The 26794-nt window shown below is 23.5% G+C and overlaps 2 protein-coding genes and 1 long non-coding RNA gene across 6 annotated transcripts in view; 2 read left to right on the top strand and 1 right to left on the bottom strand.

Annotated features, from left to right (window-relative positions):
- LOC127276648 (octopamine receptor beta-3R-like) overlaps positions 1-4622 on the top strand; it is a 110723-nt gene extending 106101 nt beyond the window's left edge. For both annotated transcript variants that reach the window (XM_051297242.1, XM_051297241.1), the window contains exon 5: positions 2470-4622. In XM_051297242.1, coding sequence (XP_051153199.1) covers positions 2470-2680 — 211 coding nt within the window. In that variant the 3' untranslated portion in view covers positions 2681-4622. The remainder of the gene's footprint in view (positions 1-2469) is intronic.
- LOC127276649 (uncharacterized) overlaps positions 1-26794 on the bottom strand; it is a 218290-nt gene that overhangs the window by 143626 nt on the left and 47870 nt on the right. The window contains exon 4 of the long non-coding RNA XR_007842228.1: positions 14272-14358. This is a non-coding gene — a long non-coding RNA (uncharacterized LOC127276649). The remainder of the gene's footprint in view (positions 1-14271; positions 14359-26794) is intronic.
- Positions 18059-26794, top strand: part of LOC127276646 (octopamine receptor beta-1R-like) — a 44792-nt gene continuing 36056 nt past the window's right edge. Inside the window, exons 1-3 of one of the 3 annotated variants that reach the window (XM_051297232.1) lie at positions 18059-18255; positions 19184-19460; positions 24995-26360. In XM_051297232.1, the coding sequence (XP_051153189.1) occupies positions 25585-26360 (776 nt within the window). In that variant the 5' untranslated portion in view covers positions 18059-18255; positions 19184-19460; positions 24995-25584. Of the gene's footprint in view, positions 18256-19129; positions 19461-24994; positions 26361-26794 lie in introns of those variants that run through there. The other 2 variants (XM_051297233.1, XM_051297234.1) reach the window with 2 other exon arrangements.

The raw sequence follows: 26794 nt of genomic DNA, 5'->3' as shown, positions 1-26794 counted from the left end.
ACATATATACATTTTCACGTCACGTAAATACTTATACGCTTCTTTAAACATCAATCAAGATTAAAGACACTTTTTTATTTATATAAAACGTAAAAAAAAAATTACTCTTTATTTGAGAGGATAATTATTCTCATTTTTTTTTTTAATACAACTTCTCTTCGACATATAAATGTTAATAGAATGTCCTCTCAATATAAGAGGAATGTCCTCTCAAAGAACTGTGTAGAATTATTCCTCTTAAATAGAGAAATATTCAAAAAAAAAAAAATTTAATATACAAGAAATATATGAGAAATATTCTCATTCTGAGAAGATTTTACTCAATAGTAATAGAATTTCCTCTCAATATAAGAGGAATGTCCTCTCAAAGAACTAAGTAAAATTATTCCTCTTAAATAGAGAAATATTTTTAAAAAAATGTTAATAGAATGTCCTCTCAATATAAGAGATATGTCCTCTCAAAGAACTGTGTAGAATTATTCCTCTTAAATAGAGAAATATTAAAAAAAAAATTTAATATACAAGAAATATATGAGAAATATTCTCATTCTGAGAAGATTTTACTCAATAGTAATAGAATTTCCTCTCAATATAAGAGGAATGTCCTCTCAAAGAACTAAGTAAAATTATTCCTCTTAAATAGAGAAATATTTTTAAAAAAATGTAATATACAAGAAATATGAGAAATATTCTCATTCTGAGAAGATTTTACTCAATATGAGTATAGTAAATTCTACTATCATAAAAAGAGAAATAGTAGTTTCATATATAAAATTAGAAGATGGAAATAGAGAAAGAACTTTTTAGAAACGAAATTTTCCTCTTAAACGAAGATTATTTCTTTTGTAAATTAAATCAAGCATATAAATCTTAAATTATTAATGAATTATTAAATATATATATATATATATATATATATATATATATATATATATATATATATATATATATAAACAATTATAATTTAATATTAATGATTCCCTTATATGAAATTGTAATTATAAAGTTGTACACTCAGATTTAATTGATAACTAATTAATTGTTGGAGAAATTGTTTCTTTGAAGTAGTTAAAGCAATTCAACATATAATTACACATTCGCAGTAGTAAAATCTATGTATGGTCAGACCTAAATAGACTCAATGTATATTATCTATTATGAAAAAATATCATTTTTAAATATTCATTTTAAAAAATTTTTCCCCAATTTATAATAAATAATTTCAATTTATTTGCATTTTAATACTTAAAAATATAAATCTTAGGAAAAAATAATTTAATTTTTTTTTCATTTTAATTTAAAAAAAAGTTATAATTCTTTTTAAAAATAATAATAACTGGAATTTATGTTAATTTTAATATGAAAAATATCCAAATTAAATGAAAATTCCATTCAAAATGCAAATTTTGAATTAAAATAAACTTTATAAAGTTTATTAATTAGATGCAATTTCTGTATATATATATATATTTTACGTTGTTACAAATAATAATAATAATAATACATTATTGTTTGTAACATATCAAAATACAAAATTCATTATAAAGTTTGATGATAGTATTGAAACTGATTATAGCTTAATTATAATAAAAAAAAAACTTCTATTTATTGTATCTTAAAATAAACCTATATTGTATAGATTTCAAAAATATCAAATGTAAACAAATGCGTGCTTTCTAATACGCTTCAAAGTTTGCAGAAAATTGAGATTTTTTTTTATTACCTTTGCGGAGTATTAAATTTTTTTTTGTATAACAATTTCTACCTTAAAAAATATTATACCAACAATTTAATGCATCAGATTTTTACGATCGGAAATAAAAATATTGATATTGTGCAATTTTATTTTTTTTCAAAATAAGGTTAATAAAAAAAAAAAAAAAAAAAAAAACTTAAGCTAATCTTTTTCTTCATGTTTCATAACTTATTAATATATTTTTTAAAAAAAATTTGAAAACTAAAAATTGTAAAAGGAATTATTTTTCTAATAAATTCTTTAGTTTAAAATGTCTGACTAGAATTGACTATTACCTACTTGATACTAAAATACAAGGAGAGTATTGATTTTTACTAAAACCAAAATTAATAAATGTCTGATCGAAATTTACTTTTACTACTTTAAAGAAAATTACAAGTCTGACTAAAACTGACTGTTACTACTAATATCAAAATTCCAAGAATTTGGTTTATTTTTGAATTTAGATTTTATATAAAATAATAACAAAATGATGCGAATTTACAATGTCTGACTAAAACTGACTATTACTACTGATGACACTAAAATTTCAAGAATTTCGAACATAATTACAAAAGTATCACGAATAATTAACTTTTACGTCTGATTGATATTGACTTTTACTACTGGATAATAAATCCAAAAATAATTAATATAAAAAAATATTTATTATAATTATTTAAATAATTACATAAATTCTAAAAAAAAAAAAAATTAATTTTTCTAAATTTCAGGTATTTGACAGCCTCATTGTGCGCCGACGCATGTTATTTTCCCGATGCCGTTGTATCAGTTTTATTTTGGATAGGGTACTTTAACAGTGCCTTGAATCCATTAATTTACGCTTATTTCAATCGTGATTTTCGTGAAGCCTTCAAGGACACATTAAAAAGTGCACTACCATGCTGCGAAAGTTGTTGGAAAGCACCATCACAATTTGTCTAGCGAGAAACTAATTCCGGTGATTCAAAATCATCCGGACAATGTAGTTGGCATCAAATGGTAAATATGCAACCAAAATGGATTCGTCGTCGTAATTCTTCACATCATCGGAATAATAATAATGATTCGAATCCAAACAATTGTTCCTAAAATTCTCTTCAAAAACTTCCCCTCCCCCAAAAAATTCCTTAACTTCAAAACAACAATTCCAAGATCAATTATCCAAAACATTAAATACTATTTGATCACTTGTTGCATATCGAGCAATAAAAAAAAAACATGACAAAAAAAAACGGCGGGAAATTAAAATTAAGAAATTTTCAAAAAAAAATAGAATAATCTCTGCCCTTTGGTAAAATAATAATAATAATAATAATAATAAATGGTGGCCTGCGATTGATTGCAATGCTCACTTATACGCTCTCTCTCTTTTTCTATATATATATATATAGGAACCAAAGAGATGAACCGGTGAAATTTTATGGCGCAATAAAAGCGCCCAAAGCTCAACGTGACGTTGTATAAAAAGCGCTTTTAGAAGATTAGCGTCTTGTGTAAATACGAGAGGATGTAGGAAGAAAATTCGACTGATGTGAGTCGTTATTTAAACTATTTTTAGTTGAAAAATACTTAGTCTCAAAATTAAATTGCCCACTATATACTTGTTTCGAAATATTTCAGAAACATTAATAAATATTCTCATTTTATTTATTATATATACTCATTCGCATTTAAATATATAATTTTTAATATAAAGTTATCAATTTAAAAAGAATAAACTTTTTTCTTTCTTTTTACAAAAAGAGTTTTAAAAAAAAAAAATTTTTTCAATTACATGGAAATTTCATATTTTTTGCAAATTGAAAAAAATGTCGAAATCAAAAAAAAAACATATATTTTACTTCAAAAAGTTAAAAATATTATTTTCAAAAAAAAAAAAATGAAAATATAAAAGTTAAGTGAGAAAAATGCTTTATAGATAAAATCTATGTGCAAAAAAAAAATTTTTAGCTAATCATAGTGATATAGTTCCATTTGAAATTAAATTTTCTCGTATAAAAATTTGGAATTAAAGTATATGAGAAAAATTAGATTTTTGTTTGTTACAATTTTTACACACATATATAAATATAGTCTGAATTAATTTTTTAACAGTAGTTCTAAAAAAAAGGAACAATTTATTTTTGTTAAAAATGAAAAAAAAACTGTGTAAAACTTGTAAATCTACGACTTACTATAATAATATATACATATAATAAATATATATGTATAAAAATTCTATATTATGTAAATATTGTAAATATGACTTATAACACGTTGTTCAATCACATATTTTCTGTGATAATCCATTATATAGTAATTAAAACTTTTTTACGCTCTTGATTGTTTTTTCAGTAACACCTGTTTGTTGTGTGATAGAATTTGTGATTAAAAAAAAAATCCCTTTTTTTTACATATATATAGAAAAATTAATTCTTTTTTCAAAAAATACGATTTTACGAATAAAAAATCGAACTTGCGACGAACGTCATTTTTCTTTTCTTTTTTCGTTTTTCTTTTTTGTTTATAAACTCGAAATTACAACGAAACGTCGCACGTGTTGTAAAACAAAAAACAAAAAAAAAAAAAAAAATTGTAGCATCGCGAAAAAAAATTTCTTGAATCTCCAAAGAGATTAGGTATGAATGCTATGTAAATATACTGCTATAATGAATAATATTAAAATTGTAATATATATTAAGAAAAAAAAAAAAAATGAAAAATCAACGTGACAAAAATATTATCGACGAAATTGTAAAGCTTATTGACACAGACAATTGTAAGAATTATATGAGTGCGATGATTATTATGAAAGGTGTGTGATAATATAATATTATTGTGACGAGAAAAAGATGAAGATAAGAATGATTATACTGACGATAATAAAAAAGTGATGATAACTGTTTTCTCAGTTATTAATTCATTTCCGCATTTTAATTATTTTCTGTCATTTTATTCTTTAGAAAAAAAAATTTTTTTTTCTCTCCTTATTAAAAACTACAATTTTAATTTTCTATTAAATTTTTAATATTTTTCTATTTTCTCCATTAACATTTTTTTTTTTTTTTATAATTTAATAATAAATTATAAAGATTCCAATTGTTTGTTATTATTAAATACAAAATCGTCATATTTTATATTAAAAATGAAATACAAAATAATAAAAATTATTAGAATCAAAATTATCATTTCTCTAGTTTTCTTTTGCCCATCGAATTTATATTTACACGCTTCGAATTCATTTAATTTTCTCCAAGTGAAAAGATAAAATTCTTGTCTTCTTTCTTCTTCCTTTTTCCATTTTTCCTCCAAATGAATACAACGTTCCATAAATAAATCTTTATTTTTTTCAATACCATTTATTTTATCCTCAAATTTTGCAAGATCAACACGTCGATATATATTTAATTCTTCTTTTAACCCTTTGAAGCATACATTTTTCTTTAACAGGAATTTATCTTTGAAGTGCATTATAGGGGGTTTTAAGGGTCGCTGATTACGAATCCGAAGCCAGATTTTAAAAATTCAAAATGGCGGATCCAATATGGCGGACAATTTTTTTTAAATTGATCATATCCGCTCGAAACTGGTTACTCAGGGGTTTTCGGGGTCGCTGATTACGAATCCGATGTCAGTTTTTCAAAATTCAAAATGGCGGATCCAATATAGCGGACAATTTTGTTAAAATTGATCAAATTGATCACAGACACACACAAAAGCGCCATTTTGAATTATAAAAATCCAAAGTCATATTCATAAACAGCGACATCAAAAACACCGTAGTAACAAGTTTCAAGCAAATCCGATCAATTTTTCATTTTGTCATCCGCCATTTTTAATTTTGAAAGTCCAACGTTATATTCGTAATCAGCGACCTCAAAAACCCCCGAATAACAAGTTTTAAGCAAATCCGATCAATTCTTCATTTTGTCATCCGCCATATTGGATCCGCCATTTTGAATTTTGAAAATCTGATGCCAGATTCGAAATCAGCTCCCCAAAAACTTTATAAACATTATTGTTAGGTTATTTCCTATTGTTGTTTAGTCACAATTACATTTATTGTAAAAAAAACGCTATTTTTAAACTTAATTTGTTTATAACATTTATTTTATTTATAAAAAACACTTTTTTAATGTAGTTATATTATAATATATATTCTAAAATACATTTTAAATACATTTTGTTAATGAAATGTGTAAAATAGTGGCTGAAGTATTCAAAAAAGTGCACGAAAAAAGGTGACACTCAGGAGTGTCACTATGCCGCAAAGGGTTAATAAATCATAACGTGAATTATATACATTATACATTTTTTTACTTAATGCATCACATTCATTGTGACAAATTGTCAAAATATTTTCTTTCAATTCATCAATTTGTATTTTCATTAAATCACATTGTTTTTTAATTGATTTATTACTATTCTCAAGATCAATAATTTTATCTTCAAATTGAACTGAAATTGTTTTATCCAATATTTTCTCAATAGAAGCAAAACGTGTCTCATATTCAGCAAATTTTAAAAGATTTTTTTCAATAACATCTTCTTTAAATTTTTTAAAATCCTCATTTTTAAAAAATGCATCTTTACTAAATAATATTTGTTCAATTGAATTAATACGTTTACCAAGTAGTAGATAATTATTAATTAAATCATTCAATTTAATTTTATTATCACTTTCATTATTTTCTCTCAATTCATTAAATTCACCAAATCTAATTTCTAAATTCTTTGTCTGTTCCAATATTTTTATATTCACTTGATCGAAAAATTGTTGTTTCATTTTCTTTTCTAAATTATTCAATTCATCTTTGACAGGAATTAATGTTTCTATTTCATTTTTAAATTCATTTAATTGTAGTTGTAATAAATTCAATCTGTCATTGAAAGATGTAATATTTTCACGAATATTTGAAATTATTGTTGAAGAGTTTTCAGCTGCATTTACAGGTGAATTTCTCGAAATTAAATTAAAAGTTGAATCACTATTATCATCAAATAATAATCTTATAGCTGATGATTTATTTACATAAACAGGAAATTGTTCCCTTAATCCACAATTTGTTGATAGACCACCATAATCATTAGATAATAATCTTGAAGATGATGATTTATTTTCATAAACAACAGGAATTTTTTCCCTTGATTCACAATTTGTTGATGGACCACCATAATCATTAGATAATAATCTTGAAGATGATGATTTATTTTTATAAACAACAGGAATTTTTTCACTTGATCCACAATTTTTACAATCATAATTTGCTGACACAAATTTACCACACGTTGGACAACGAAGAGCCATTATATTTGAATATTATTCCAAGCACTTACGAATTACTTTTGATTACTTCATCACGCCGATTATTATTTATAGAGAAAAATTCATCTTATTTCTGATTCGTTGATTTTTTTTTTATCTATAAAGATTTAATCGTTAATCTATTTATCAGATAGAGAGATATTAACTTTTTTCTATTGCATCATAAAATGATTCATAAATTCAACAATGAATTATATATAAATTTTACAATAATTCTTGTTATCAGAATTGGGAACACTATATATATATATATATATATATATATATTTAGAAACAAAACTTGATGCATTCATATATATATTGTATCTGAACCACCTATAAGTTCAATTATTGGAACATTTCTAAAGTTTCTCATCTCTAATACCGCATTCAAGTGGAAAATCTCACCTACTTACAAATTTATCAATAAACATCTATAAAGTTTAATTTAAAAAAAAACTAAGAAAATTCACGCCAAAAAAAAAATTTCTTTTAATATTTTTCAATCGAAAATTAAAAGAAAACCTTTTTTCAATGAATTTAATTTAATTTTAAATACCGTATAAATATATGTTTAATAAATTATTTGAATTTAAAAAAAATGTTCCATCATTTCAAATATCGCACTCACGTCATTATTTCAAACTCGTTTATTCAAGTAATTTACGGATTCATTTGAGCAAAATCTCTTTTCACTAACTTCTTCCCTCTCAATTTTCGGCTCATGGGACATTTAGATCCGATAATAGCTCAAGGGAGACGTCAACGAACTTGGCTTTCAACTTTTTTCGCTATCCTTCGTCTTTGTTAAAGATCAATGACCTCGAGTTTACTTCTAATTCTAAAAAAAAACAAAAAGAAAAAGAAAACTTCTCCGACCGATTCAACAGTTTGTCTTTCAGTATTTCATTTCAAAAAAAAAAGTATAACAAAATTATTTTCTTATAGTGAATTATCGTACAGTATACTATTTTATTTGTTTTTTTTTTTTTTTTTTTAATCAAAGATTTAAAAAAAAAATGGGTGTGTAAAATGATAAGTAAAATTTCAATTACATCAGTGTGTGTATATCCCTTTTTTGTAAGAATAGAATGTTGTTTAAAACTCCTCCCTTTTTTATGTCCACTTTTTTCTATTAGTCCATTCCACCATATCAGAGGAAGATTCAATTTGTAAATGCAGAATATATTTGGTTTAGTTAAGTGCTTTTTGTGTCTCTAGCAATTTCTCTCTCTCTCTTCCTTATTTTGTATATACAATAAAGATTTTTAATATTTGCATTTCATTTACTTTGAAATTTTTTTTTTTCGAATTCAAGAACAAAACTCTCAATATATTTAAAATGGAATTTATTACTTTTGCAAAAAAAATAAAAAAATAATAATAAATATTTATAAAAAATTCTGTGAAACGATGAATGATGTTTCAATATTCTTACTTCAAGTGGAAAAATTCCGATTAGCGTCAGACTAACATTTTTCACTGTACTACTATATACTAAAAGGGACGTGCTTAGTCAGACCATTGAAAATGTCACTTCAATAAACTCGAAATTCTCTCCTTTTCTTATAAAATTCAATCTCTCGCAAAAATTTTTGCCAATAAAACAAAAAGACCAACAAATTTTCTTCATATAGTGAAAATTGAAAAGAAAATTGCATGATTTTTGTTTTACATTTAAAAACAAAAATAGAAAAATTTATAATACTAAAAAAGTATACTACTATACTATACTACTACTAAAAAATAATTTAATTATTATTTTAACAAATAAAAGATTTTCTTTTGGATTACTTCATTTGGAATAATCTCTTTTTCCGTTCCGAGGGGGAAAAAAAATAATAAAGAACATATGTAAAAGTAAAAATAATATTCATTTCCTCTCCTATATATAAATTTTATATGGTAGCAATATTTTTTCCCTCATATTTTTATAAGAAAAAGACAAATGAAAGAAAATATGAATCAAAGAATAAAGACAAAAAATTTTGAAGGAAAATATTTAATTAAGAATCAGAACCAAGAACCATTTTTTTTTAAATCACAACCTATTTTTCAACAAAAAGAATTCTAAATCACTAAAAACAAAGGCAAAAAAGATTTTTTTCATTTTTTTTTTTTTTTGAAATTAGAATCTTTCGAGAATATATATATAATTATATGCAAATGATAAAAGGGTAAGTTATCATTGAAAAATTTATAGACTGGAAATCATTATGATTATAAATTCAAACAAGGGCATGTGGTCCACAAACATGCCGATTAAACACACAGGTACCTGCAGAACAATGTCTATCCACCTGACTGCAATGACAAATTTCATGGAATTTCGTCTATAATATTGATTTTCAACCGAGAAATTAGGACAATTACGATAATAATGCAAACGAAAGTTTTCCTTTCTTAATTTTTATAGAAAAATCAAAAAAATTTACACCTTTTTTTTGCAAACATATAATTTTAATAAAATTCTCAAAATTTATTTTTCAATAAAAATTGAAAAAATTCACTTTTTCATGTAAAATTTTAATTAAATCATTATTTTAACTTTTAATTAATGAGATTGATATTTTAATTATATAAATATACATATATATTTATGGATCCTATTATTATTTGTCAATAAAAATTATTTACTATTAATTAGTGTCGACAGGGAATCTGGAAAAAATTCTCTAAATATGTATAACCGAGAGAGTATTTATCAATATCAGAGCAATTAAAACTTTTTACCCATTTTAATAAAGAGCACTGCATACCAATGTATTTTTCTCCACTTTCAACCTTTTTTATTGGAGTTACAAAAAAAAAATGCATAAACTACAATTAATTTTAATTTTCCACGAGTATATCAACATCAAAATTGAGATATTTATTATTTCAATTATAGTTAATTTAATTTCATCAATAAAAAATTTATTCTCGAAACAAAAAAAAATGAATTTTTTATATTTATTTAATAAAAAATGTCCACAACTTTAATAATATATATATATAGTTAATAAAAAATGTTTTAATCTTCAATAATTAATAAACTATCATTTTTTTATTTTTTTTTATCGAATCTATTTGTAAGTCCAAGGATAGAATTTTTCATAGTAGAAAACTAGAAAAATACAAAAGTGCTTTGTATAAAGTTAATGTAGTGTGTAACAATTTACTTTTTTTTTTAGGGAACAAAAAAAAATTAAAATAAAATAAACGATCGATTATCATCGGTTATTTAAAAAGAAATACAAAAAAAAAAAGTTGACAATAGAAGTAAATCGATTCTAACACGGATCAATAAGACTTTAATATTTATCGCGTGCGTTCGGACGCAGTCAAGGTAACTCAATGTACATATGACCTTTCAAATTAAAATTACCCTTGATATTAGATCTTAACCCAAGGTGTTACATGTTGTAAAACACAAGCACTTTATAAGTAAATTCAAACTAATTTCCTTAACGCAATAATAAACATATTTCATTCTTCCAAAACCTAAACATTTCAATGTTCTTCCTAAATAAAATCATTTTTTTTTTTTTATTTATAATTCAAAATCTAAACAATTAATTTTTATAATTAATCCACAAAAAAACAAAATTTTGCTAATTTAATACATTTTCAAAATCCTTTTGCCTTTCTCCAAGTAGTTTTCAAGCTCATAAAAAAAAATTCGAAATGGATAATAAATTTTTATTTATCTTACATTCAGTAAGGATGTTCCAAAGCACTTGTGAGATATTGAAAAATGCCAAGTTTTGATATATCGAAAATATATGTGAAAAATGTAGCCAGAATATATATAAAAATAGTTTGATTAAAGTGAAGATAAAAAAAAAAAACGTGTTTATGAAACATTTGTTTATATGATTGTCCCTTTCATAAATTTCCCGCGCACTCACAAGAAAATTAAGCTCATAAATCTCTCTTTTTTTGAGGTTACTGACTTTCAATGAAATGACGATCGATCTTATGAGGTTCTTGTACTTATAATATAAAATAAGCATTTTATTTTTATTAGAACGCTGTGTAAAGACATTCTTTTCAAATAAACTAATTTCAAACTTTATATATAGCTATTAATAAAATTTTAAACTTCTATTTTAGTTCCCTATCTAAAAGTAACATATATGAAATAGCATCGAAATACAAAAAAATAAAAATTAACTAATTAAATTTATATAACATAAAATATAATAAAAGAAAAAAAAATCGCTTTGCAAAAATGAGAAAATGAGGGAATTTTAAAAATACATAAATCTTGAAAGCTTCGCATAAATCATGCAAATCTCAAAAAAGCTTAAAAGCTTTCTTCATTAAAAGATAATTAATTAATCGTTTTTTTATTACCGTGTTATTAATTCTTATTTTTAATATTTCTTTAATATCATTATATCAGTTAAATGAAGCTTTTAATCTTTTGAGCTTTACAGATTACGACGTTATCGACACGATGTGGCTTTTATTTCAACTAAAAAGCTCAACACTAATGGAAAAGGAAGAAAACATTTTTATCATCTACACCTTCTATACCATCTGTGGATAACGAAAATTTAAACAATCGAACTAAAATTAACAAATTCCTCCTTTCCTTTCCTCGATAAATAAACTAATTTTCCTTCGAGCAATATTACCATTCAAATTTTCAATATTTCCAAGGCAAATTGTCGATTACCAAAATTTCAATTTTTCAAATTTCTTTTATCATAAAAATTATATAAAATATTAATAAAATAAATAATATTTTTTTTTTAATTTTATTTCTAAGAAGAATATATGTAAATAATTTACATTTTCATGTATATGTAATATGTAATATGTAAAACCTTTTACATATTTCCAATGAATTCACTTGTTAAGAAGAAAGTTTTAATTAAATTTTCAATTTAAATGCGAATGTAATATCAATATTAGCATTAAGCATTGTTATAACTAAAACACCTGCATATATATAACAAAATCAACTTTCAATATTACGAAAAATAATTTTCAATATATTGAATTTTTTTTTTTTTTTTTTCCTCCCTTTTTTTAATATTCTTGGGTGAAATATCAGCGCTAATGAATTTGCTAATTGCGTCGTTAAAGTAATACCTCATTCATAATAATATAAAAGTGAAGATTTATTTTCAACAAAAGTTTTACCTATTAAAAGTACGACAGAAAACTAATCTCATTTTTCCCGATAATTGTGAACGCTTTTAAAACGAAAAAAAAAACTGGGAAAATTAAAGAAAACCTATGCAAACAAAAGAAAAACTATTAAAGTAACAAATGTAACTTGTAATATGAAGAACTAATTATAAGAAATCTTTTTTTTTAAAAACGAAAAAATAAGAATCTTATTCTTTAAATTAAAATTTGTTCTTTTTGTTTATATAAAATCATAATTAAATTTCGATTATATAATCCAAAATTTCCAAACTACTCGACTGCCACAACTTTCCCACCCTGTAAATTACTAATAGAATCAATATCAAATTTTAGTTTAATGTATTTTCCTTTCCTGACCACATAATAATTATAGCAAGTCGTATTGTAATAACGTGGAAATTACTATTTAATTAAATCGTCAATTATTAAAATCTTTTCATTCAAATGTTATAGAATATTCGATATTAATAAACACACATTTATAGATGAACTATTATTAATTAAATATAGTTGCAATTAATTATTAATCGATAAATCAATATATATATATATATAAATTATAAGATAAATAATTAATGTAAAAAATTTCTTTTTCCGAAAAAGCAAACAAATTAATTTTTCAAGAGAACAGAAAATCAAAAAAATTTGATTCAATTTTTACGAATTATTATATATCTTTTAATTAAAATAAATTAAATCTTTCTCACGATTCCAGATGGTATAGTCGTATCACTTTTAAGTGGTTGCAAATTATTGACACAATGTGATCATTCTAAGATTCACTCAATGTTGGACCATTAATGGTTGTCAATACTGAATCTCACTATATATTGAATCCCATTGTTAGGCCACATTAATGATCCAATTTCCCATTGGGAATTGTTACCCTATATATATACAAATTGTAATAAAATAAAAATTCCCAAAATTTGATTCAAACAAATATTTATTTGTATCAAATAATTATTATTTGAAATGATATTTGTTTCAAAATACAAAAGTTATTGGATCAAATAAAAATTATTTGGTTCAAATAAATATTTTATAATAAAGTAATCGATTATTTGATTAAATGAATTTTTTTTCCGTGTAAAAATTCATAAAAAAAGAAAATTATTTTGAATAAATAAAAAAAAACCCCCAATTGAATTATCTTAAACAGAACTTTGTTTAAGAAACAGTAAATAAAAAATGTTTTTCATTTAATTTTCGACATATAATAAGTAATGTTTGAAAGTTCATAAGAAAGTTTTCAAATGGAAAAGAGCAGCTGCAAACATTTCAAAAGAGAACGCGAAATTATTATTAAATGCGCGAGTTAAGAAGAAATTATTCTCTGTTTGAGTAAAACTGAGAATATGAATCTCTGAAATATAAATTAATAAATGTCGAGAAATTTTACAAAAAGATTCAAAGATAAAACTGTAAGTATATATATATATATAACTTATGAAAGATAAGCTAAAGTTTAATAAAACTAATATTAATAATAAAGTAACTTAAATAATTAGTAAGAATAATAAATTTTCTAATGAATAATGTAATGACTATTGAAAATTTAAATAAAAAATGTATTCAAATTTTGAATAGAATTATCAGAAATTTTTACAACCTATCATATATTATATTTTCACTCTTTTATCACCAAAGTGATTTCAAGCTTTTTAGAAATTTTTACGATTATGTATAGAGAAAATGATACAGTAAGTAGAAAAAATAAAGTGAAAAAAAATATAATCCAAGTTGAATTTTATTACATTTATAAGCATAAAAATAACCTTAAAAAAAAAATCTTCACCTGAAACAGCGATAATTTTCACTGGAACAGCAATATATTTTTTACTAAAACAGCGAAAGTTTTCGCTATTCTAGAGAAACGTATAGCCATTCCAGATAAAGATTTTTTTTTCCTTTTTATTTTTAGATTATTTCATTCCAAATTCAGAACCTACAATTTTTGTCAATGACTAATTTTTCAAATTTATTTTAATTATAATAATTTTCCTGATATATTAAAATTTCATTTATCATAAAAAATTTTCCTCTTCTTTTTCAATGGAGAACGATAAAATAATTTTTTAAAAAATAATATGCGGAAAAAACTTACAATTACGGATTCTCTCGTTTGAAGCGAAGATTCATTTATTTCTTTTTCTGGTCACTATTGTTTGAATTCTCTTTCCTGTCCTTCAGTCTGAAACATTTAGAAAAAGAAGAAAATTAAATTTTTCATTAAATAAAATTTGTTTAAATAAAAATTCATTTAAAATACAAAATTATAATACTGAAAAATAGACTATTCGAATCAAGTATAAATTCTCAAAAAAAAAGAGAGTAATGGGTCAAAAAACTTGAAAGAAACTTTCGATTACCGAATTTATTACAAGGGTTTCTTAAGTAACAAAAAAAAAAGACCCTTTTTCGTTCAACATGACGAAAAATGTCCCTCAATTTTGGCGCCTAATATGGTCATGAAAGATGCTGACAGGAAAACGCATCTTCTTATAGACAAAAGGGGAAGGGATCTCTGGCTGTAAAAAAATTTACCCACACTAATATATATAGTGCTTTTTCAAGTAGAAGTGTAACTTTTCTCCACCCTCTATTTTATATATATAAAAGTGCCTTCTTTAACTTCCTATATATTATATCAGAAAGTAAAATTGACTTTTTTATATACTCAATTAAGGTCAACCTTTTTTTTAAAAAAAAACGAAATTAAATTTTTGATATACGAATTTTATAAAAGCAATTTTTTATCATATATATGTCTATTTTAAACACATATTGGCAGAAGATACTTAGAATCAAAGATGTTACTCTCAATGGACAGAAACCATAATCCGACACTAGAATGACAGTATTGAGTGCCACATCACTATTGCTGATTTAGTGCAACTCGATACATCCATCGCCTTTTATTACAAGAAAAGCTTTTTATTACCTGAGACTCTCTTTTTTTTATTATTATAAAACACGATTTTGTTCTCGACTTTTACACTTTTTGCATATGACAGAATTTGTCATTTTTCCACAAAAAATATCATAATCAAATTTTCATTCATTTTAAAATGAAATCAAAAAAAAAATGCGAATAAAAATTTTATAATTTTTCCAAGGAAAATTTAATTTTAACTTTTTTAACAAAAAAAGAAAAACTTCATTTTAATTTACAAGTTCGACTAATTAATAAATAATTGAAGTTACTTATGAAAAGATAGGTACACATTATTATCAATCGGCTTTCCTCTTGAACACTTTAATTAAACTACTAATTTCAAATTAATTAACAAATTTTTTTTTTTTTTCTTTCATTTACTTAGATTATAAACTTTACAATATACTTTAACAAAATTTCAAACGGATTATAAATCCGCAAGAGCTTCAAGATTTAAATCTATATATACAACATGAAGCGGATTTTTATATTTAATGAGATAATTTTTTCATTTACAACTCAAAAAAAAAAAAAAAGAAATCTCTATTAAAAAAAAAAAATTAATGAAAAAAGCTAAACGAAAGAAACTTCCTAACTTATTATAGAGAAACTGCTAAGGGAGGAAATGCAAAAAAAAAATATTCATATTATTGTTATGCAAGAACTAATTAAAGAAACAAAAGGGCATTATAGCTTTGAATAAAGCAGTATTAATTGTTTATATAAAACAATGGTATTTTAATTAAGTTAAATAAATAACAAGCAAGTGGGAATACACAATTTTTTTTTTTTTTTTGTAACAAAACAATTAAAAAATTTTTGGTATAAAGTCTACATTATTTACAGTTAATAAATAAATAATATAATCAATTGAAATATTAATTAATAATTTAAATTAATTTTAAAATCGAATTTTTTATTAAAATATTTTACGTAAAATTATTCTCGTCATGTTTCTCAGGATAATTGGTCGATTATAACGAATCGAAAAGTAATTAATGATTAATTAAAGATGTTAGAAGAGATAAAAAAAAATGGAACCTAAAACAAAATTTATGGGGTGTGGGAGCTTTAAGGAAAATCGAAGACAATACATACTTGACAAGATTGGGGATCTAAATTCGTAAAGACATAAATGAAGGTAGTATATATATATATATATTATATACCTATATATAGCTTAATATTATCATCAATCAAGCTCAACATTCTTTTTCCGTAGAGAGACCATGTTTCTCTACAACATTTCCAATCTGACACTGTTGCTTAACCACAAGCTAAACATGACCAGAGTCGTGTTTCCGGATTTTATTTTCAAACTGCAATTTCTCTTCGCTTGCAAACTTTCAACAAAATAAGTTCTCTATTATTTTAACTTTTTGTTTTTTTTTTTCTAACAATATTTCTCTTCTCAATTATAAAATAAATACAATTAATTATATAAGAGAGAAATAAATTAATATATATAACGATTATTATTATTCCCCAAATGTTGCAGATAAAAAAAGTAAAATTATTCTTACAAACTAATAAATATCCAAAATTTACTCTCTAAATCTGAATCAGTAGAAATTTTACTAATTCAATCAGTACTTTTCACTTTAACTGAAGTTTCAGTTATTTTTTGAAATTTACTCTCTAAATCTGAATTAGTAAAAATGTTTACTAATTTGAATTAGTGACTCACTTTTTGCTTCTGAATTAGTAAAATTTTACTATTTTTTAGTAAAAGTTACTAATAATTAGTAAAATTTTACTAATTCCGAAGCAAAAAGTGAGTCACTAATTCAAATAAGTAATCATTTTTACTAATTCAGATTTAGAGAGTACTAATATAATTAGTGAATATGCAAGCAATAGAAAATAACTTATGTAAATCAGTAATTTGTATATAACATAACCTTTAAAATTAACTATTAAATCAGTAGATTTTGTGGCCGCCGCCATTTATTTATATTACTGATTCAATCAGTAATTGATATTTTACTAATTGAATCAGTAAATTTCTACTAAATTGTCAGTTGCTCAATTCTCGCTATGGCAATTAGTAGATTTCTACTGCTAATCAGTAAAATATGACTGATTCAGATTTAGAGAGTAACTATCAATTTAACGCCTACAATTGTAACAAAAAGTGATTAAAGTAACGCGCAAATAGTTATATACACATGATTGTTTCAAATTAAAAGACACCATACTCTCTAAATCTGAATTAGTAAAAATGTTTACTAATTTGAATTAGTGACTCACTTTTTGCTTCTGAATTAGTAAAATTTTACTATTTTTTAGTAAAAGTTACTAATAATTAGTAAAATTTTACTAATTCCGAAGCAAAAAGTGAGTCACTAATTCAAATTAGTACACTCAGAGAAATAGTATATTTGTCTCAGAGCCTACTAACTCATTTATTTGTTGCAAATATATTTTATTTCATTGGAATAAAAAATTTATTTAAACTAAAGAAAAATTTATTTATGTCAAATAAAATTTTTATTTACACCAAATAAATATGTTAGTAGGCTCTGAGACAAATATACATTTATTTAATTCAAATATATTTTATTTGATTTAAATAAATCATTTCTCTGGGTGATAAACATTTTTACTAATTCAGATTTAGAGAGAGTATTTAATTTCATTTGCGTGCGTTACTTTCTTGAAAAAAAAAAAATACTTCGAGAATTAAAAAAAAAGAAAATGAATGTTAAATGTAAAAAAAAGAAGGGGGGGAGTGTGAAAAAAGAAAGAAGGGCCGTTGTACGCATTTTCCGGTCGCGTAGAAAACGCTGGATCACTGCCGAAGTATAAGATATAAAAGTTCACTAGTATATATAGCCAGGGGTTGATGGGCGCATGGAGTGAATATTGGGGGATGGAGAAAGAGAGTTGGGGGTAACAGAGGAAAACCAGGAAAGTGGGAAAAGCTCGTACCAATTCCACCCGCAGTTCACTTCGGTCTCTTGCCAGCCGTGCAACTGACAACACGATGTCACGGCTCGTGATTTTGGCACCTTAATCTCTACGCGCTCTCACACTCTCTCTCTCTCTCTCACTTTCTCTCTTTCGATTTCTCAATTTTCATTGTGATTTTTATTTTTTGATTTCTTTTTTTCCCTCCACATTCGATTGGAAAAATATTTATACAAGAGTCAAGTAAAGAAATTTTTTTTTTTTTAATAAAATTATTAAATTAAAAAAAATATGTGAATAAAGTTTTCAACAATAAAATTTATAAATAAAACTAATAAGTAATAATAATAAATATTTATAAATAATATTAATAACTAATATTTATAAATAATATTAATAACTAATATTAATAAATAATATTAATAAATATTATCAATAAATAATATTAAGAATTAAAATTAATAAATAAAAATATAAATAAAATGATTAAATATATTCAAAAAAAAAAAAATTTTCACTTTGAAAAGAATTATATTACTTTAATTAAGAGGTGGGGGGGGGGGGGTTAAAAATTTCAAATTGAATTTATGAATACAAGGAGATAAAAAATAAGCAAAAAAATCCAAAACAATTGTAAATAATTTTAAAGAAAATTTTAATTTTAACAAATTGTTAATTTACTTTAAAACGAGTTATCAGTTAATAAATAAAGTATTAGTTTTTTGGAATATGGTTTCTTTTTTCTAAAGATTGAAAAATTATTTATAATAATAATAAATATAATATTATAATATTATTAGAATAAATCCGCCTTGTCTATTTTTTAAATTAAGAACATTTTTTTTTTTAAATAAAAAATATAATCGCACATTAAAAAAACAATAATTTGTTTAAAAAAACTATATTTAAATTAATTATTTAAACTATTTAAATTAGTTGTAATTAATATTTTAATTAGTACTAATTTAAATATAAACGCATTTTTTAAATAACAACATTTTAAAAGTTTTCATATCTAATTTTTGTTTGTTGGGCAAAACTACATAAAATGAAACTAAATAAATAATAATAATAATAATAAATTAAACAATTTTTTGAAAAACATTTTTAAAAAAATGTGTTGTAAATGAAAATATTAATAATTTTTTTTTTTTTCATAAAAATTGAGAAGAAAGTCATATAGGCACAGTTTTGACGAGTACTATTTAAAAAAGGGATATACATATCATAAAGTGAAATGAGAAACGTGTCAGTTGATAGCGAATATGTGTCACTATGGATCATATTTATTGGTCCATATTAAGCATGAGATTTTAATGACAATATTATTGGCTGCTGTATCTAAAGGACCATTTTCCGACAATGTGAAAATTATGGCTGATTATAATACCAAAAACATTACTACAGTTGAACATTCTCTGACAGTTTCTGTCAACCAATTTCAAAATGTAGGTATAACAATATTATTTAATATATATCAAATAATTTTTTGGCACATTTAATTTTTTTTTTTATGTAAATAAAAATAATATCTATACTTTTTCTCTAATAACAAATAAAATATAATTTCCCCCTAAAAATGACCAATAATATTAATAAATTGAATTCGTATGAAGAAAGTCATATTCTTATAGTATAAACACGCGACATTGAAAAAGCAAACAAAAAAAAAAAAGAAATTAAATCCAGAGTAAATTGAAAATCTTCATCAGCGAAAGATATAAATGGAAAAACTTATAAACGTTGAGAAAAATAAAATTTATTTCCACGTAAAATAAATACAATAAAAAAAAAAAAAGAACTCAAAGAAAGAAATGAGAAATATACTTAAAAGTGTAGAAAAGTAAATGAACAAATAAAATAAATAATAAATTGAAATCCAGTGAAATTCTATAAAGAAAATTCAAACTAAATAATTAAGTAATGATTTTTACTCACAGTCAATTAAATTTTCTGTTTGAGAAAAAAAAAAGTAATTTCTAGCTGACAAAATAAGAAAAAGAAATTTTTATTTACGAATGAATAAAAAAATATTATTATTATTATTATTATTATTATTATTATTATTATTATTATTATTATTGAAATTTGCAAAAATGTATATTATATTTACGAACTATGTGTTCGTTGGATTCAATATATATAAATTATAAAATGCGGATCCCAAATTAAAAACAGAATAAAACTGCAAAAAAAGTATGTAAAAAATTAAAAATACTTGAAAAGTGACAAGCAGGTGTTCTCAATTGTAAAAATAGAGCAGTGAAGAGAATATTATTTTCAATCGAAACTGAAAGGCGACGAATTATTCTTATACCCCTTTTTCCGCCTCACACACACATACACACTGTATTAATAAAAATTATGACTCGATCAAACACTCCGAACATCCGTAAAAATAAACACTAAACGTTTCTATTTAAGTTGTAAATTCGTTATTCATACTATTTCAAAAATTATAGTTCAATCGAAATAAAAATAAAAAATTTATAACAAATTAAATTTAGTTTATGTTTAATAAAATTTATAAACCATATAAACGAAACACAACAATGAATAAATAATAATAATAATAATAAATTTGATTTATAATTAATTAATTTATTGTTTCCTTAATTATTTCGTAATAACGTAAATTTTAAAGGATAAAAGCCAATTGAAAAAGATATTGATAAAAATAATAATAATTATTATTATTATTCAACTAAAGTAATGTAAACTTGATATTCATTTCTTATATTTATTTTTTTTAGTTCCTTTCCAAGTCAGAAACTTTCATAGAAACAATCAATACTTTTTCTTCCCCCATATAAAATAAATAGTTCAAAGTAGTTTACTCGCATTACTATAAAATTCTATGGGTATAATATTTTACGCAACAAAATTGATATTGTGTTCGAAGATTCGAGAAATTATGCAAAATATATTATATATATATATTGTGTATATATAAATATATGAGGGGGAAAAAAAAATGTCGGAAAAAAATAAATGATAAGAATGTTGAAAAAAAAATAAAGTATGTAAAACATGTCGATTTGTCGTCATAAGTATAATATACAAAATTTCCTCGTAAAAATACCATAATGCATTTCTTATCGACCACTTCCTGTTTCTGTAATATACATAGTAATGCTAGGCACTCGAGGATGCACATTAGCGTATAACATATATATATATACAGTTTCCCAATTTCCCAAAATTGTTGTCAACAAAACTTTTACTATTTATTTATTATTTTTATTAAATAGTTTCATTGTAAATAAATTTTTTATTTAAATCAAATAATTATTTAACTCTGAGACAAATATATTTTTACTGAATAAAAATAATAATTATAATTTTTTAAAAAAGCTTCTATTAAACTAAATATCTACTGATGTTAAACAATAGTTTTAGCCCATTTCCCTTTTCGGTAGTTCTAGTGTTAAGTGCAACTACTTTTAAGTTGTAACTGTTTTTTTATCAACTTTAACATAAAAACAAATTTTTTCCAAATAAATTTTGTGTTTTAACTTATACAAAAGGATTTCAAAAATTCAAAGTATTTTTTTGAGGATACTGCGTATTTTTTCTTATTTTATTGTAATGCTGTAAAGTGAGCGAGAAACGAAAGACTGCAGAACGCTCGTAAGCCCGAAGGGATGCATCTTTGATCAAGCTTGCTGCGGTCTGCGCAAAAGATACATATCGTTTCTTTTTAGTATAACACATTTACATTCAACAATATTACCATTTAACGTTTTACACTCAAAGTATTCTCTAAATAAAAAAAAAAGAATTTCTAAATCTTAAATAAAAAAAAAATACAAATTTAACTGAAAATAAAAAAAATTCTAATTTTTTTATCATTATTATTTTTTATTATTTGTATTTACTCAATTTCAATTATAAAAATTCTAAAAAAAAAAATTGAATGAGTTCATACAAAAAGTACAATAGTTTTTATTTTAAAAAAATTATTTTTTATTGGAAATTCTTCTTTGAAGGTTGTCACAGTGAGAAAAAAAATTACAAATCCATTACCCATTAAATGTTAGAAAAGTATTTCTGACAGTTGTAGGTTATATATTGGTATCACCTCAAATTCTCAAAACTTTACGATATTCTCAAGTTATTTTCTATATCAAAAAAAAAAATAAAAAAAAAAAAAAATTTCAACCCAAAAGTAAATAACTAAATTGAACAAAGTTTTTGTTGGTTATATATAGAGTTTTATCGCGATTTTACAAAACAATAACTTTGTATATAAAATTTGAAAATTCTATACACTGATATAATATTGAAAAGCTACATAAAACAAACATTTCTACTAAAATGATAAAATAATAATTCATAAAAAATTGAATTATTAATATCCAAATTTTAATAATTAATTTTTATGTTTAAAAAAAAATTATATCGCTAAAAATAATTTGTTTAAAATTATATAATTAACTATGAAAAACTTAAAAATCTAAAAAGTAAAATGATAACATAAAAAAAAAATTATTTATTAATAGCACATTTTTTCCTATATATTGATTCAGTGGAAAAATTCTGTGTAGTTTTTGTACGAACTGATTCAATTAAACTCATCATAAACTTTTTCTATTAAAGATAAAAGACAATTTTTAAAACTTTCATAAATTATTTGCTAGAAAAGATTTTTTTTTTTCTACTCGAAAAAATTCATAAACACCTTTCTTTCATTATTTTAAATAAACATTTAGCTATATTTTTTTTCGACTAAATTTTCATTAATTTAATTAAATATTTACAAAACTGAAGAAGATTTTTTTTCAAACTAATATCAATAAGTTATTTTATATTCAATATATACGTATATATATCAATAAAATGGGGAAAATTAAAGTAATTAAAAAGTGAATTCTTTAAGTGTTCACGTTCTAAAGTAAATTTACAGTTTACAATTGCAGACGCATAAAAGTCGCTCAGGACAATTTAAAAGCCCTTGTCCTCAGTATCTACTGCAATAAGTGGGAAAATTGGATTGTGAGTAGATAAGAGTTTTCTCGTTGCTGAAGAGATGAAGTTTCAATAGTATATATTGTACAGCTAGAATACGAAAGCGTAAATAATAGAGAAGGTCGCGTGTTTAGTTCTCGTTCATTATTCTTCTCTGTTATTTTATTTTTTTTTTATGCCTCATATATATAGTTATCTTTTATCTGTCGTTCTAGTATTTTCACTGAGCGCTGTATTTTTTCACAAATCAACCCAAAAAAAAGGGGGACATATTTTTCAATTCTAAATTATTTTTTTAAAATAATTTAATTAAAAATGTCTTGTATATATTATTCTATTTAAAAAAAAAATATTCATTCATTTTTCGAATCATAGTTAAAAATAAAAATTGAATATTTAATATATTATTTGCCTTTAGTATTTGTTTCTCTCTATTTTATAACGCAAAGGAGTATATTATTTCCAACATAGTTTCCCATCAAGGTTCAATTTGTTTCCCTACAAATCATTAGTTCCAATTTCCAGTGTATTGAATTTCATTCAGTAGAATTATAATTAAACTAAAAATTTATACCGCAGAATTTTTTTTTATTCATCGGAATTTCTATATAACGAAATTTTTATTTAAACGAATTTTTATTCACGATTTTCATTGAAACGAATTTGATTTTAAATAGAATTTATATTTAACTTTTCTATTTTTAATTTTCTATTTATATAAATGTTGTTTTTTTTAATTATATATTTATTGAAATTTTAATTCAAAATTTAATATTTTTATCAAAGTTTACTAAATTTTTTTTTTAACATTGATTTTAATATTTTTTTAAAATTGTAACTGCGAATTTGTTTTGATTCATATCGAAAATAACTCGACTACTCATGAGTGAGGGAATCGAATTCTCTGCATGATTATTTTGGTATAAAATTTAAAAACAAAAAGAAATATTTTAATTTTTTGTTTTCAATTCACAAACTTAATTGATAAAACAGTTGTTGTAAATATTAACTATAAATTGTTAAATGTTGCTCTTTTGTTCGAGTCGAGCAAAAGTGGAAATTTCAAATAACAGTCTACATTTAATGTGAATGTAAATGTATATATGTATGTAACAATTATTTACTGACACTTTAGTTCATATTGCATTGAATTTAAATCAAAGTGTGAAGGAAAACACATCGTTTACTTCAAATAGAACTAAAAATAGAATTTAAAAAATATCGAAATTAATAAAAAAATTTTAGTTGGATCACATAATTTAATATGATTCATTTTTGTTATATGGATTAAAAGATCATGTTGGACTTTTTTATTAGAATTTAAAATTAGAAATTCATGTTGACTTATTGAGCAATGTTTTGTTAGAAAGATATTATTATTTCCTATATAAAATGGTTCAATAATGATTCTTGCATAAGTGATCATAAATAAGATCAGTAGACGCATAAAAATAATTTACAGAAACCAACCTTGAGAAATTGATCCACTACAATTCTCTTTCTTTGGTCCATGACACAGTTTATAAAAAAAAAACGATGATTCTTTTTTTTAAATGCGTTACACATTCTCATCAAAATCTAAATATCGAATTTTAGGATTATAAGATAATTTGAAGAAAATTATTCCAAATTTGATATTTAGGAATGATTCATTCAAAGAAAAAAATGATAATAATTACTCGTTTCGAAGTTTATTAATCACTCATCATATTGAAAGGAATCATTTATTAGAATTAATTAATTCGAAATCAGAAAAAGATCCATCATTTTGACAAATGATTTGTTTTTATATCAGAAAAAAATATATATTTCCGCATATAAGATTTAATGTTTCTTCATATTAGCGAGAAACTAATTAATTTTCTTCACACTATATAAAAATCCCATCATTAATTTAATTTTTTTAAAATTAATTTTTTTCCCACCCATTTATAAGATTTTTTCTTTATATAAAAGAAAAAATTTTTTTTTACTCCTTTAAATGTGAAATTAATTTTGTTTCCTCCTATTCCAGGACCTGCGATCCCTCGGTAAACTCCAGCGATGTCATCCTTCAGTAAAGTAAACCTCAATCCTTGAGCTAAGAAGAATCTCGACACAACATCGAAAGTGCATCTCGCCTCGAGAGGAGAATCAAAAAAAAAAAAAGAAAAAAAAGAAAATCTCAACTTTGACCCAGTTTTACCTGAAATCCCAAATATTGACTTCGAACTAATTCAAGCATGAAGCCTAAAACCTACAGAAACTTGAACACTGATTGGTCTACTCAAACATGGATTTTAAGAAGGGACTTCTGAATAAACATACAAATCGGTCATCTTCGAGAGAGAAAAAATATACCTCATTTTTAAAAACCTACAGTCAATTTTTATTTCACTAAATGAGAAATTTGCAAATAATTTAATAACGAGCAGATGATTAAGAAGAAGAAGAAGCAAATTATTATTATTAAAGACAGTAACCAATAGACTCTAAAAAAATAACCAATTATAAAAAAAAATTTATATGACTGAGCTCAAATAATCCCGATTTAGATAGTTCTAAAAAAAAGAAAATCTAGATCAAAATTTAAAAGAATCATGAAAGAAATCTCGTAATGAACAGATGCTGGAATCTGAAAGAATGGACACAAATAACACCATCAGTGTGGACCCAACAAATGAAACAATGATTATGATGATGATGACAACAATCAACACACACGAAATAATAATTGACACTGGTCAAGGCAATAAAACTTGGAATGATTGGCAACATTTTGAACATGTCCTAATTTTGATCACCAAAGCAGCAGTGATGTGCTTTATAATTTTATGTGCCCTATTTGGAAATTTATTAGTTATTGTTTCAGTGATGAGGCATAGAAAATTACGAGTCATCACTAACTACTTTGTTGTATCTTTGGCATTGGCTGACATGTTAGTTGCCATATTTGCAATGAGTTTTAATGCAAGTGTTGAAATGTCAGGAACATGGTTATTTGGCTATTTTATGTGCGATGTTTGGAATTCATTGGATGTATTTTTTAGTACAGTGTCAATTCTTCATTTGTGTTGTATTAGTGTTGACAGATATTATGCAATTGTACAACCACTCGATTATCCATTAATAATGACAAATATGAGATTGGGTACAATGTTGAGTGTTGTGTGGTGTTCACCTACTGTTATGAGTTTTTTGCCAATTTTTGCCGGTTGGTACACAACACCCGAACATCTTAAGTGGCGACGTGAAAATCCAAATGCATGTGTTTTTGAAGTTAATAAAGTTTATGCGGTTATAAGTTCAAGTATTAGCTTTTGGGTACCTGGCATTATTATGATTGCAATGTATTACAAGATTTATCAAGAGGCTGATCGTCAAGAAAGAATGCTCTATCGGTGAGTAATTCAAAATCAAAAATTTTAAAATAGTTTTTATAAGTATTATAATTAGTAATTTTCGAATCAAAATTTGTTAATTTTTGTTAAATACAAAAAACATCTTTTCGTTAAACGTAAAGTTTAATTATAAGGGAATTTTTTTTTTCGTTACATTAGAAACCGGAATTTAACAACCAGCCAATTAGTTTCCAAGTCGAAAGTTAACTACTCCTAATTCCGTGCTCAAGTATTGGTTTATCCAAGAGACAAATTGGACATCCTGTGTACAATGTGCTTTATTAGAACTGGAAATTCTAGATATATGTATATATATACACGAGCTTCTTTTTAGGAATTGTGTAGCACTTTTACCTAAACTTGAAAAAGAGTAGAGCTTTCGAAAAAAGAAAACTCAAGAAAAAAAAAAAAAAAACTTGAATTGAGTTCTAATT

Source organism: Leptopilina boulardi, unplaced genomic scaffold (genome assembly GCF_019393585.1).
Source record: "Leptopilina boulardi isolate dan_hultmark-lab unplaced genomic scaffold, ZJU_Lbou_2.1 LbouV2_150, whole genome shotgun sequence".
Taxonomy (NCBI): Eukaryota; Metazoa; Arthropoda; class Insecta; order Hymenoptera; family Figitidae; genus Leptopilina; species Leptopilina boulardi.
Note: the sequence above shows the minus strand (reverse complement) of the source record. Positions and strands in the feature narration are given on the sequence as shown.